The sequence below is a fragment of the Pocillopora verrucosa genome, chromosome 3 (assembly GCF_036669915.1).
Source record: "Pocillopora verrucosa isolate sample1 chromosome 3, ASM3666991v2, whole genome shotgun sequence".
Lineage (NCBI taxonomy): Eukaryota > Metazoa > Cnidaria > Anthozoa > Scleractinia > Pocilloporidae > Pocillopora > Pocillopora verrucosa.
Genome location: NC_089314.1, coordinates 15,075,809 through 15,090,513, shown reverse-complemented (window position 1 = coordinate 15,090,513; position 14,705 = coordinate 15,075,809). Strand labels below are relative to the sequence as shown.

Genomic DNA, 14,705 nt, shown 5'->3' with positions numbered 1-14,705 from the left:
TGTTGTAGCTTTCAAAGGAGGCACAAACTAGATTGTAAATTTAGTGAAGTGCATTACCTGATCAACCAGTTGGTAAAACTCCATTGAAGAACTAAGTTGTTGTCTTCTCTGTTCAAGTCTTCTACAAAACTTTCTGTAAACCTCTTCTAAAGATCGCTTCCTCTCCTTTATTCCAATTCCTTCATAATGGCCTCCTTCCACCATACTGCTTCCTTCCTCGAGCAGATTTTCCACACGGTCACAGTAACACTGTAAACAACAGCAAAAAAGCGGCAAATTAAAACGACAAACATATTGCTCTTATTGAGAAAGTGACTAATTGTATCTGCTATCGTTACATTCTGAGGGATCAATCTTACTCAAACTTAAAGGAGACATCTAAATCTTCATGATGACCAACCATGTGCAACAACAAACTCTCTAAAATGAAGTAAGAAACAGCGCAACATGCTACAAGATATCTAGCGGTGCACAACCGCACTGTGCACGAACAAATAAAAAATATTAGACCTGACAAGTACCGTACAATTGCTAAAGACTGATCAATACACCCTCATCAGAACATTAGTCGTACTGTTGTCATCCCTAAACATTAAAACTACGATGAATGTCCAATGGTTACGAACTGAAGTCCACAAAAAGTGTCTGTACACTTTACTGTACTGTAATCATAGCAAATTCCACACGTTACAGTTACAGAAGTTTCCTCCGAGCAGATTGTACACATCATCACTTTCACTGACAACATGGAATCACAAATAAAAACAAATAACATACAAGACGATATTTTCTGTTAATTTCCGCACGAGTAAATACTGTGGCTAATTAGCAAATCATAACCCTCTCTCAAACCTAGACACTGTCGCTTTCTGGCGACTTGTCTTCAACCTTTAAGTGTACACTTAAATATCAGTGAGTGTTCTCTTTTAATATGGATGCCTCCTCTTTGTTACCTTAGCTTTATTTTCAAAATTGTCGAACTCTTCTTGAAGTGTTTTGACGTGCCCAATGGAATCTCCAACCTCGGTATGTTTGTCGAAAAACTGTTCTCCTTTCGTCGATATCCACCCCACTACCTACAAAAAAATGGAATGTTACAGAGAAGAGCCATTGTTTCAAAAAATCAGGTAACAAGTTCGCTCTTTTTCAAGAAGTGGCACGGAACAGGAAAGTACTGTGGAAATGAAACTGTAACCTCTTCGTACAAATTCAGTATATCATACAACAAAATGGTTACGAGGAGCTGTCTTGATACACACTAAATTCTCCAAACTAATTTCAAAGAACGTGTGGCACCAAGAAGAAGAATCAAACACAAAATCTTGAGACTTATAACAGTATTAACAAAATTTAGCGAGCTCAACGCAAAATAACGACGATGGCAAAGTGCATGTAATAGCCTGGACACGAGTTTCACAACTTCACGTTCACGACGCAAGCGGACGTGCTTGTAAAGAGATCGTGACGTCATTTACACTATTGACGTAAACACCAGTTCACAACGTTAAGACAAATCGAACGGTTTTGCTAGCACTTTTGTTGCAACCTCGTGTGGTTGATGCTTTGTTTCGTAAATTTTCCATTGAATAATGTTAACTTTCTGCTTGGAAAATAACGGTCGGGAATTTGCTGTGTTTACGAACTTTCACAATAATTTCAAAACCTCACACTTGTAAGAACAACCTCATTGCCAACTCCCTTCACCCATTAAGAAAATAAACAAAAACAACTTTGAGTTTGGGAAGAAGGCTGATGTCTCAATATCCTTATATACATATACACCTTCCATACCTCTTCCATGTCTTTTTCAAACTCTTTCAAGGCCAGACACTGTTCTAATCTCCTTGTTCTGTTTTCCGTCAACATCTCTAGTCTACAAAACACTTCATTCATCTGATGGTAGAGTTTAGTGACACAGTTCACAGTTTCGATGTAATCTGGTACTTTCGGTAACGAAGCCTCATCTTCTTGTAGTCTGATTAAGATCTGTTCTCCCTCAACTTGTAAAGCTGACAATCTACTGTCTTCAAACACGTCCTTGATCTTCTGATGATGTTGTTCTAGTAAATCTTTGCACTCTTGAATGTTTTCTCCCAGCGTGCTGCTTGTGAATTGTTGCATGACGCCCATAGCCAGTTTAGCAGCACTCCTACATCCAGTCATGAACGGTTCAAGTTTCTGAAACACGAAAACCGTGTTATTCTCAAAGCATACCTCTGAAACAAACCTCTCTTTCCCTTGCGTCAGAAAGTGCCTCCTTGCGCCTAAATTTGGGGAGATATTTAGCGGTATTTTACTCTCTTCCGAGTGTTTTGAAAGTTGACCGCTGAATAGAAGTACAACGGTAGCTTAACTGTCGCGAACAATTGATACTGTGAACAAGTTCGGTTAAATTCATAGGAAGTCGGCTTTTGGACGCTCAGCTAAGCTCTCAGCGTTGCGGTTTGTAGCAGGGTGATACAAAGGATGGATATTGGTAAGAACAAAGAAATCATTTTTTCAAAACGGCAATACACCCCGCACAATTAGATCTCAATTAAGACGCGGTATTCCTTTAATTTGCAAAGGAATTTAAAGTTATTGCCATATCGAGATATTATGCATGTGCAACTGACTGTTCAAGTAACTTCACGAAATTAGTAGAAAGCTGCAAAGAAGAAATCGTATTATTTTTTCAATGAGTTTTTCTTGTCAAATGACACAAACAGCATATAACTCCAAAGATTAAAAACCTGGGATTAATCTCTTTGAAATGATACAAGTTCCGAAAGGAAATAAAAAATATCAAAGACTGCGAAAATTACGTGAGCTTAAGCTTCTGTGTACAAATTCTGTTCAGACGAATCTTTTGCCTTTAAAAACAATATTCTGGATTTAAGCTTCCACACTAAAAGACGCTGTGTGAGAAGAATTTGCCGTCTGTACATGTACGACTTGAAATCTACTTTTATACGATGTGGATGCGGAATTAATTCCTTCACCAGCTAACAGGTTCAATTTTGCTTCGAACATCTTAGGCCGTTGAAGCTTTCATTTTTCGTGCCTACTGACTTTTGTACTTCTAATTAATAGACCTATTTTTAAACCGTCCTTATTCCAAAAATACTCATGAATTGAACAACTTTCAACAATGAAAGTCAGTGAAGCAAGTAAGCGGAATATTTAGTCTTGGAACAAAGACCGCGAGAAAAACCGACCTCCTCAGAGAAAATGGAATGATCCAAAAAATGGATCAGCATTGATACAAGCCAAGGGGCAAATTAGGAAGTATTTTAGACCAGGATCTTTTTAACTGTCCAACATCACAAAATTTGTTCGTCGACGAATATATCATCTTATTTCTGAAGTAAAGTCTATTTGTATTACGCGAGTCAAATCACAGGTTGTAAAGACAGACGAGTTTACTCCAGCTTACAGGAAATACAACAATACACACACACTTATACCGGTACACAGAAGTTGAATAGAGTGCACCGTTAATAGAATGCCATATCCGCAGTGGATTTTTTCTAGAAAATCATTAGCATAACACAACCGAAGAATATCTAGCGTTTCCTGTCTTATTGTTTGTGACATAAGACGGGTTTAATATGTGACAATTCCTTCACTAAAAAGGCAGAGTTATTTACTGCAAGAATAATAGTTAATTGGAACAAATTAATCTGAAATTAATTCTTGTCATAGTGTAACTTCACCGTTAAGAATCAATTTCCTTCTTTCGTCAAATTGCCTAGAAAGAGGCATTATGTTAAGGTATTCATACAGCATCTTGACACCGAAATTCGTATTCCTCGAGAGGCAGTTAGATATCAAAATTTGACAATGTTGGGACGTCTGAACTGATTCAAACGTTACTTGCACAAAACACGTGTCTATTGACCCACTACGACAAGTTGGAACCTGCGCTAAAAATTTGCGAAGTTTCCCCAATAATTTTCAGTCAAATAATGTCTTTCGGCGTGGAGAACAAAAAGCATGATTAGTGTTAGTGTGGTTTACATCGATATTTGTTAGACAGGATTCGTGGCAGATACCAGTTCAAATGTCCAAATATTTATTCTTACTGAGCCAGCTCGACAGACAACCCGTTTTCATTTCCTCAATGCGAGTCATTTTCTTAAGGAAGGCACGTGCAACTTACTCTTGAAGTGTCAATTCTACAGTCGTTAAATTGTGGCGCCCTTTAATGAAAGTGGACAGATTGCGCTGCAAGTAAAACTATCTTAGGACGTCAGGTCAAAATCTAAAGAATTGCCCCAAGTTGACGGAGAGTTACGATAACGAGTAAAACTTACTATTCTAAATCTGATCCACTCGTCGTGATCATAATTGAAGACTCCACCAAACTCAGGTGTAAGCTGTGTCCGGTCGATGTAAGACTTGAGTTCATCTACTGTTGTTATGAGCTTGAACTGAAAAGACAATACAGCTATTATTAAACAATGCTACAGATAGTATGTCTAGAGTGAGTTAATATCACAAACATGGCCAACTGAACAAAGGAATGGAAGATAGACTCTACCAAAATACACCCCACTTACAATAGGAGCACAGTCTTTCAACGTAAAGTAAATCTATTTTGGCTCGAGTAAGAGGCCGTTAGGGTCGACTAAATAGTGAAGGGAGATTGATAACCACAAAATCAAGGGAAATACTCTGCGGATTTAGTAAAGACTACATCTGTGAGATGTATTTACATATCAACTTTGCCAGGAGAGAGGGATACTGACACATGAATCCCTGAAGAAAAGGACAACATCTTATAAAAAAAAAAAAAAGGTTATGTGGCTTGCTTGCTGTGTATCAATATGCATTTATTTCTACTTTGTGTGCATCGCATACTTTGAAAGCCAAACTCACCAACTTTCTGCTACATTAACCATAAGGAATGAATTAATATTACAATCGAACGAGTCCTAAAACTTTAAAACAACTCTTCAACTACACTACAAGTGTGAAGTTAGTGATTAGCATTAAATAAGTACTTGATATAACGACATGACTTCAATTATCCATATCAGAATGAGCAGGATAATTGTAGAATAATAAAGTTTTCCTGACAATTAATACGAAAATCAGGAAATGAATGAGGGAAATCTAGGTGGAGGTATAAAGTTACGCATAAAAATACCGAGTTACTTTATTTCCTGCAAACTAATATCAAAATTTGAGGACGAAAAAGATGACGAACCACAAAGTAAATTTTTGTAACTAATACAAGTTTAGTCCTCTTTAATAGCGATTGTGCAAGCTTTCATTGACCTTCTAAAATCTAGTTCAATTTAGTTTATAGAAAATTCATCGGTGAGTTTTGAGAGGACACTAGGTACTACTAGCAATTAATCACACGCGGGATAGTTCATGGGCCAACATGGCTTTTTATGTCGTCCACTACTGGAAAAATATTCCATCACAATAAATCAGTATAATGAACTCTAGAACCAGTTAATAATACCAATACATCAAAAGACCTTCTTTCTTCACATTTCATACTTAAAACTCAACCTCTCAAGCTGAAATTCTACCCAAGAGGCATTGAGAAGCCACAGTTCTAAACTTAAAAAAAAAGCGGGAATTTTTCAACGATATTCGGCTCGTTTGTTGCTATGACAACAATTTACATCTAAATGTGAAAAACCAGTAACAATACCAACTATAACTACCACAGTAACCTGGAAACCCATGTATGACGCATTTCTTTTTCTTTTTTTGCCAGAACATACCCATAGGACTCTGTGGGTTAAAGACCGGTAGACTGTACAGCGGTCTGTATTTTGTTCGTATTTCAGTCCCCAGTTATCCTTTGGTCTCGTCACTGAGCACGATTTTTTTTTAAATTGTCGATCAAACTATCACACAGCTGTGAGAAACCCTGAGTCGGTAAATTTCTGTTATCTTAGTTTACGTATTTGTAACATTACGAGTCTCTCTTGACCTTTAGATCATACGAGTCTATGCAGCGATAGATTGCCTCAAGCCATGGCCAAAAGGGCAGGTAATATCAGATAACATTTGAATAAAAGAGTTCTTACATAATATGTCGCATCATGTTTACCAAAACAAAAATCAAAGTTTGATCTGACGTATCTTTTTTAAAGAGTGTAACAGACACTTAAACAAGAGATTGAAACATGCCGCAACTTTAATTTGCCTTTAGGGGTCACTTCTAAGTATTTTACTGCGCATTCTCACAACGCAGAATTTCCCACGTGATAAGCGCGCGCAAAGTAAAACATGTCGACTTCTTCTTCATGGCCAAACTTGGCAGAGAAATAAATGGAAAGTTACTCGTCCATGAGTATAAGGAACTATACCTTACATATATCGTTTCCTAGGAATAACTGTCTTTTTTGTGACATAGATATAGACCAGTTTCCATTTAAAAATAAGAAAAAAATACCCACAGAGCAATTATGTGAACGTGCAATGGCCGGCCTAAAAGTAGTTATTGTAGTTCTGAAAGAAATTTGCCGCTTTTAGATTCTGAGTTTCTCAGTAACACTAATACAATGAACAATAAACAAAATCTGCGGGCGCCTGGTTTGAGTAAAATACGATGAACAAGAAATAAATGGTGTGGGATTGAACCACGGTCAGACTCTTGCTTACCCTGGCTGATGTTTTGGCGTCTTCCAACATCTTTGGTACGTTGAATTTTGTGCAGAGGGAAACAGATTCTTTTTGCTCCCCTTGCGACCATTTTGTTTGAGATGAAGATTGATTGTTCTCGTGCTCAAACATTTTTCTGTTTCAGCTAAAACAAGGACGATTACCGCCAAAACTAAGCACCACCTTCCTAAGCCTAAACTAACGTCACGGTCGAACTTGAAGCATGCGTAGACCGCAATTCGAATTACCTCAACTCCAAATTTTGCTACGAATTAATTTTTGCGCAACTTTGCGAATTTTGCTGCTAAGCAAAGATTAGCTAATGTTCCAAGCGCTTATGGAAAGATTTATACGACCCGTTTAATACCTGCTTACTTAACTGTGAATGGATATCTCTTAAACATTACCAAGAATACTGCTACCTACTTACCTATCTATCTTATGGATTAGATTCGATAGGGATAAAAAAGAAGCGAAAATAAAAATTAAATTAAATCTTAAAAACGGAAAAATACACAGAGCACCAATGTTACAAACCCTCAAGTTTCATAGAATAAAAATTAGTAAAATAAAAATTCAGTGGAGTATCATGCAATTAAGGATCCACAGTCAAATATCAAAACACTTTGCCAAGGGCGACGACATACCTCTGAAATTCCTATCACCTGTGAAAGGTTTGTCTACATATTTTTTTTATAAACGTAATCTCAACTATTAAGGCGAATTCGTCACGTTCTCTCTCACGTTCCTACGAAGCCGAGGCAAAGCTCTCAGTGGAACACTAATACCTACGCGACCAGTGTCATGTGCAGCAAGACATACTGGCACGTGCAAACTCTAGTCCGTATATTGTAAAGCAATCAAGAATTATAAAACGATAAAGAGAGATAAAATGTATCTGTTCCTCAAAGAAAGAATCGTCATATCCTACACACCTCTACTTTACAGACTGCTAACAAAATAACATGAAAAGAGAACAAAAGAACATTTTCCTGTTCGTGAATCTTTCGGAAATTGTTTCTTGCGAGTAGCTAGCGCACTTCGGATATCATAAGATATTGTCCTTTTTGTTTTCACCAACATAAAAAAAGTATTTAAATTGCACTAAGAACGCCGCCCCTCTTAAAAGAAGAGCAAGAAACTTACCACGTACGGAGACGAAGCTAATTCCGACAAATCAAACGCTGATAAAGTACTAACAACTTGTTCAATTAAAGTCTGAACGCAGCTGTTCGCAACAGGCGCTCGGCGATTCCAGCCCCACATTGGTACACAACGCTAGAGAAGTTGGCTATAGCACTGACTTGTTTTAGATATGGTGAAAAGTTCGCTGTGTTTTAGGTCAGCCGAAGTCATGGCGATTAATAAAACAAGTATCCACACTTGACCACTGCCACAAAAACTACAGAGCCATAAAGATGATTGTACCGCGTCAACAGCTAACTTAAAGTATAGATAAACAGTCAAACCTTCCCCATACGGAATTACCCCAGGGACAGTGAGTATTAGAGGGTGTCCCTTTTATTGGGGTCACCACATGACCGTGTTACCTTTAAACTCCACTGACAGTTTTAATGCGTCTGGTAGCGAAACACAGGCACATGCATGCATGCATCCTAATTCCAGACAATGTCTGGCGGACGAACGATAAATACTAAGACTTACTGCCGAAAAGTAACAGTAGTGCCTTAAAAACTCCTTTCAACAGTTTACTAGTGCTGCGAACTGTTACAACAACAAAATTTCCTGCAGTCTTTTTCGCCTTAAAAGATGTGTGTACTCTATCTGAGAATTTTTGCGAGTTTTGGTCGTCGGAAATGAACAATAACGATAACTGGACTATAATGACTTTTCTGAGGTAATTGTTGCTGCACGTGATGAAAAAAAATCATGTTGAACCGGCTGTAGCTACAGTATTATATTTTGTAAGGCCAAGCTTCGGTTAATAAAGAGTTAAAGTTTCTAACAGCAAACAAGAAATTGCATTATTGTACTACGTAGATTATGAGCCCTTCTTTGGTGCGAACTAGGGATAGAAGGACATTGCAGTTCATCATTTGCCGAAAAAATACAAAAGTGTCATCATTTTCATCCCAGTGTAATGAGGACATAATCGTTATAGTCGATCCCTTTAGATAAAAATTTGCTTCTTCTCCATAACTGAGAAGCTCATCCCCAGTTGTACTCCTAATTTCAAACAAAACGTCAAAAACATTTCCGCCATCTTGAATCAAAACTAATCCCAAGCTCGCTCTGCGAACCCGACCGTTGGGAATTTCCGTATAAAAATGACCACGCGCTTCACATTCGAGTTCTTGCAGGGAAAACTTTTAATAGGGCCGTTATGATGTAACTTAAAGGCAGTTCAATTCATTGTTAGCTTTTACTTCCATATCTATCCCATAAAGAGGGCAAGACTTAATTCCATCTAAAATGTTTGGAAGGAAAATCAGTTTTGATCGCAGAAAAGTCGCCAATTTGGCGACCTTTACCATGGTGAAACATTTTCATTATTTTATGTTCAGAGCGTGAAATTAAAGTGAGATGACAATTTCCTTATAAAACTATCAAAACTCCGTCGTTTTCATTTTCTCAAGAGAAGCTTCTTTCTCCTCAGTTGTGTAAGTATTTGACTTCGAGATCTCGCTTTGACCTTCGGAAAAAAACAATTCCCTCACATATTTTATTGCACAAGTTTTCTGTGTCTTGTTTTCTCTTAGTTTGCTTTTTCCTCAGAGACTAAATGCAATTGTTGCGCCAATTTTATGATCTTGGCTCTCTTACTTTCAACTTTGACAAAAGCTTGAGCTTGGAGCTCTGCCAAAAAAATGTTCCGTGCATTTAAATCGTTAGATGTTTGTCAAGAGTTGTTATGTAACCAACTGCACACTAGTACTAATCACATGAGTCCCGTGAGCCAATGGTGTACGTCATGTGACTTTCACCATGTATTTCACTCAGTCAGATTTTCCTTCATTTCCGTAATTTGACTATTTTAGTTCAGGCTGACTATATATTCTAGGCTTAGTATGCTTTCGTGAGCGACTAAATTATTTTTAACTGCAAGTGTATTTTTAAAAATATTGTATATATCAGCGATGGCTGCCAAACTTCGCACGCCCACCCTTCCATTTTCCCTTTCCGCAATACTGTGCAAAGTGTTATCCATAATCCTTGAGACATAAATTCGGTATCGTCAGACGGAAGGGGAGTGGAGTGGGTACGTAGTGTTGGTTACCTAGTGCCTTTATAATGTGCTTCATTTGACCCCAATTGCATATGAACGGTATAAGTTTTCAATCAAACATATCTATGATGCTCTTGAATGTTGAGATGCCCGATTTTAGTAGGGAGTAAGCGTCAAAGACCAACTGACCGACTGACAACTTAAGTGACTAAATAGCGTTCGATTACCGACTTCATATAGCTTAATTTTTCACGTCTACTAAATTAAAAAGAAACTGAACATTAAAGAAGGCACTGAAACAGAACCTGCTTAATTTTAAAGGTTTAGGGTTATGACAGTGCATCATAATACAGCATAGCAACGCATGCGCAGCACAATATGGTGCTGTTCCATTTACACTCTTACCTCAAAGTTGAGTTGTTCTTTGACCTTTGAACCGCTGAATATGACGAGAGGGGAGTCCTTCTTTGTCAAGATGTACACCATGTGTACCCCTCCAGGAGTGCTTTCCTAGAAGAATTTAAACTATCGATAAGACACATCGCTATAAAGACAAACAAACACAAAAACTAACCAACCGGCCTCAACCCTCAAGCCGGAAAACCAAAATATTCCTGGAGTGAGGCTATGAAATGGCGAGGCTAGTCCACGATTTCAACTTTCAGTCAAAATGATGTAGTGCTGAGGAAACACAGTTGTCCATAAATTGCTCTTTTGGTCTTCAATCTACGTCACTTAACATATGCAGTGAAAGAGGCGTTTAAAAAGCTGTAACTTTATTGTAAAATCTGAGAGACAGCGATCTCAATTGGACAAACTTCATATCACCCGGCAACCATCTGCTGAGAAGTTTTAAGCGCTTTGGGAGACACAGTAATAGGTGTGTATTTACTGTATTGTCAAGGCCGACAAACTGTGAGAAAAGGTGGAAACCACACCTATCGAACGAAGCAGCTACAGTCTGTGTAAGATGCAGCAACTTGCTCTCTTTCAATAAGCGAGAGCAGCAGAACAGGTTTTCTTTTGAGAAAAAAGGATTAGGAGATAGCAATAAATCCGAATGCGATTCCAAAGACCCAGCTATTACGGCTGTACATTGCAGAATTTATCATTCACGCTTGTTACCTACCAGATTTCGATCAGTTTGTGTGCGTGTGGGTGTGCGTTTTATTTTTAACCAGAGAACCAACAAACAAGAAAGGATCCCTTTGAAATAAACCGGTAAGAAAAAAAAAGGGGAAAAAATCGAGCAGCTCTCCTCGTATGTAATGATATTGACAACAAACCCTCTTTCTCGCTCTCTTTATTAAAAAGGCATATCTCATCATATTTATCTTCAAACGAACGGAATCTAACAATCATCGTCTCGTCTGCAATCGTCTCACCCAAGGAAATCGTCCAAACATTCCATGGCGTTGGGAATCTTTATGCAATTTTATTAAAAGTTTTTCGGGGTTCGATTGTTCCTTGCGTTCTTTTCCATACCTCGAGCGACGCGTTGTACATAAAACAAAACAATTACAGATGACGAAGTACTGATATTTTAGCTGGAATTATAGACCATTGCCACAAATTATGAATATTTGACATGGATATACCGTGCTGTGTTTGTTCTGTAAAAAGCTAGCACTGAGAAATAATAAGTGGAATATTTACAAAGTAAATAACACGTGGTCATTCAGGGTCAGTTTTTTCGTTAAGTCACGCTTTTCTTTTTCCTAGTTAATGAGAATAGGTCAGACACTTAAAACGTAACATCAGAGGCTTAATATAATAAGTGCCGCTTTGTTATATCGCAAAAAGAACTATTTCCGTCCATTAGACAAAGGACAAATACCCTCAGATAGCGGCGTTAAAGGAAACCCAAAGAATTTTAAATTTTATGTGAAGAATAAACGTCGGTGATGTTCAAAGATTAAAATATATTTGGTGAGATATATATATATATATATATATATATATATAAATTTGATATTTTTAAAACGTGTACGTTAATGTTATAGGTCATCTTTCTTCCGACTTGAATCTCCACCGTCAAATTCTTTCAGATAAAAATGTGACGTATTCAGCACACGTAGAAAATCTGCTAACGGAGCGGCATCGTTCTAAAATAGTTTATCAAATAACTTACCTGGAAGCAAACCATTGCTTCCACAACGTCTTCAAGATATTTCCGTTTTGTGCCTGATTTTCGAGCGTCGATGATGATTGAAAACCCAAGGCTATGGATCTCTTTTCTGCGCAAAAACAAAACATATGTGTCATTCAAAGACCACTTGCAGCAAATCTGTCAGACATTTGATAGCGCCTTGCACCTCTACTGACACTTCCGGTCAACTGATCAACACTCACAAATACCAAGTGTCAATAAATTGTACAGTTTGCAGATAAGTAAATCGCCGTGGGAAAATTTAAAAGTAAATTGTACAAAAACAAAATGTATAACGTGCAAACCGTTCGATGATGTAAATTTTTTCGCTCCAAACTATTAGAGACAATAAACTGAACAGGATGTAGGCAAACGCTGACCGTCATCTTAAAGAACAGCGTGAAACGATGGTGTTGAAAGGCAAAACTTTCAACAATGCTTTTTCTGAGGCGAAACTCAATAGTGCCGTGCCTACAAAATCTACAGGAAATTGGCGTTCATTACAACAAGAAATACGAGTGAAAGCTATTTGCAGGGGTAGTCAAATCAAGCTGGGTGCCCTGAAGAAACCAATTGTACCACAACTGTTATGGTAAATTGAAATATGGACACAACGAAACACATCACTCGAAAAAAATTTACGTAACTTCCGAAAGTTGAACGATCGATTTCCACTTTGACATCCTTAGAATAACAGTTTACGGCTAACATTCCCTAACTAAGCATGTATCCTCAAATTAAATGCCTACAAACCTTCCAGCATCAAGGAAAAAAAACCATCCTAATTTACTCTGAACATTGGAAAGCCTATATTTTGCTGATTAGCTAGCGGTTTATTCGAGGATATATTCTTCTGGAATATTCTTTGACGCCACTTTGTCCAATCTGTATTTGTTTGCTCCTTATTAAGTTGTTTTCTACAACTGAATTACATTTGTGTGCACAAATTGAAAATGCTGCCGCGGAAGTACATCAGTTAAGAATCTGATCTCTCTCAACCATAGCAAAAAAAAAAGGACTGGAAGTCGTTTTGCATTAACAGTGTTAATTTGCTAGAATAATGGCGTACCAGGGGATGTTGACAGATTATAAACTTGTTAAAAAACAATCTTTGTTGTTGGTTTTTTCTTTTTTTCCGTTTGCCACAAAAAAAAAAAATGCTATCACCTAGCAAACATCAGAGGTAGCTTTTCCCCGATAAAAACTAACTGCTTATGAAGAATGGATGCGTTCATCTCTCGTTCTCTGCTATAGCATGCATTTAGCTTATAAAAACATAGGATTGTGAACATCAAAAGGGTCAGGGAGGCGTCAAACAAATTCACCTTCGGACAGCACCAGGCCACAGTCACACCAACTCGAACAAAAACTGACCACAGCTCGGAGAGATCATTTTATGAATAGAACTAATCAATATTGAGCCGCACTCGATACTGATCCCAGCTCCATATTACGCCGCACTTCAGTTCTGACTAAGATGATTCCATCCCGGCAAAACTTTTCCAAAGCCTCCCACGGCCTGCTATATCTTTTGTGTTGGTAAGGCTAGTGGGTGGTCTGACTCTCAAACGAACAGCCAGTTATTATAGGGATAACATTCAGTAAGATTTGATGATTTATATCTTATCATACTGAGTTTTATTTAAAAAAGTGAAACACCCTGAACATTGAAAGTACAGGTCAGTTGACTGTACCAAGAAACAACAAGTGTGATCAAAGTAGACGCATACATGGATCTGGTTCCTTCAGTTGGCGGAGACGCCCAGATATCTCCTGTGCGACCTTTGACATCGTCGTGTTTTTCAAACGAGTCTTCTCCAGAGCTTATAAATATTTCCTTAGTAGAGCGGTTTTCCATGTCTACCGCGCCTTTAGACTATCGTTCTTCAATGCGTCAATTCAGACACATTTCGGTTGAGACGTAAACACTCGATACAATTGTGGTGCTTATGGAAACAATGCCTTTGACAAGGAGATGGGCAGACCTTTCGTAGATCCCTCCTTGCTGTTATTTTTCTTCAGTAGTTGATCGCGTGAAAATAATTTAAAGATTTTTTTTTCGTGTTTAAATAAGCAGCTCTCAACAGTCTCCAAAAAAAAAAGAAAGAAAAAGACGGGATTGTCTTAACCGAAATGTAAACAAAGAGAGACGTATCACTTTACGGAAAGCGTTTTAGCGAGAGAGCTTTCTGACATACTTATATGAAAGAAGGCAAGCAGATTATCAAGCTAAAACACCAACAATAAACACAGCATAATCTCCACAGCTCACCAACAACTACTCCATAAAAATTTTATATGATCTCTTGCAAGATGAACATACCTTTGGTTGGGTACCTTAGTTAAGATACGGACTGACCACAGGTAAAATTGTTGCTACGGCGAAGGATTTCAATGCGGCAATAGTCTCGAATAATTATCCAACGGATTTACACGACCCAACATCCACTGATAAGGATCGCAAGGCCAACCGACTCAACAATGATATTAGACACTCGGATTAGCCCTAACTGCACGCAATGCAGACACTGATTTCCGCACTTGTCATCACGCTAAGACCACGTGTACGCTCTCTCAGGGAACTATACACTCAAAGTATGTGCGCGGACAGAAAACTTCATCGTATTCTAGAAGTAAGCGCCTACGAGATTGACGTAACTTTCTGTTAAGCTAACACAAACTGAGCCTTGTGGCACAGTGTGCCAGACTTAGCAGAGGGAAGGGATGAGATAACAGACCTGCTAAACAGACCACCATGAG

At 38.1% G+C, this 14,705-nt stretch overlaps 1 protein-coding gene across 1 annotated transcript in view; it reads right to left on the bottom strand.

The window, feature by feature from the left end:
• LOC131771801 (puratrophin-1-like) overlaps positions 1-14,705 on the bottom strand; it is a 30,343-nt gene that overhangs the window by 7,584 nt on the left and 8,054 nt on the right. Inside the window, exons 6-11 of the mRNA XM_059087669.2 lie at positions 11,928-12,033; positions 10,202-10,306; positions 4,296-4,412; positions 1,792-2,178; positions 954-1,076; positions 58-249 (exon numbers count right to left, since the gene is read on the bottom strand). Coding sequence (XP_058943652.2) covers positions 58-249; positions 954-1,076; positions 1,792-2,178; positions 4,296-4,412; positions 10,202-10,306; positions 11,928-12,033 — 1,030 coding nt within the window. The remainder of the gene's footprint in view (positions 1-57; positions 250-953; positions 1,077-1,791; positions 2,179-4,295; positions 4,413-10,201; positions 10,307-11,927; positions 12,034-14,705) is intronic.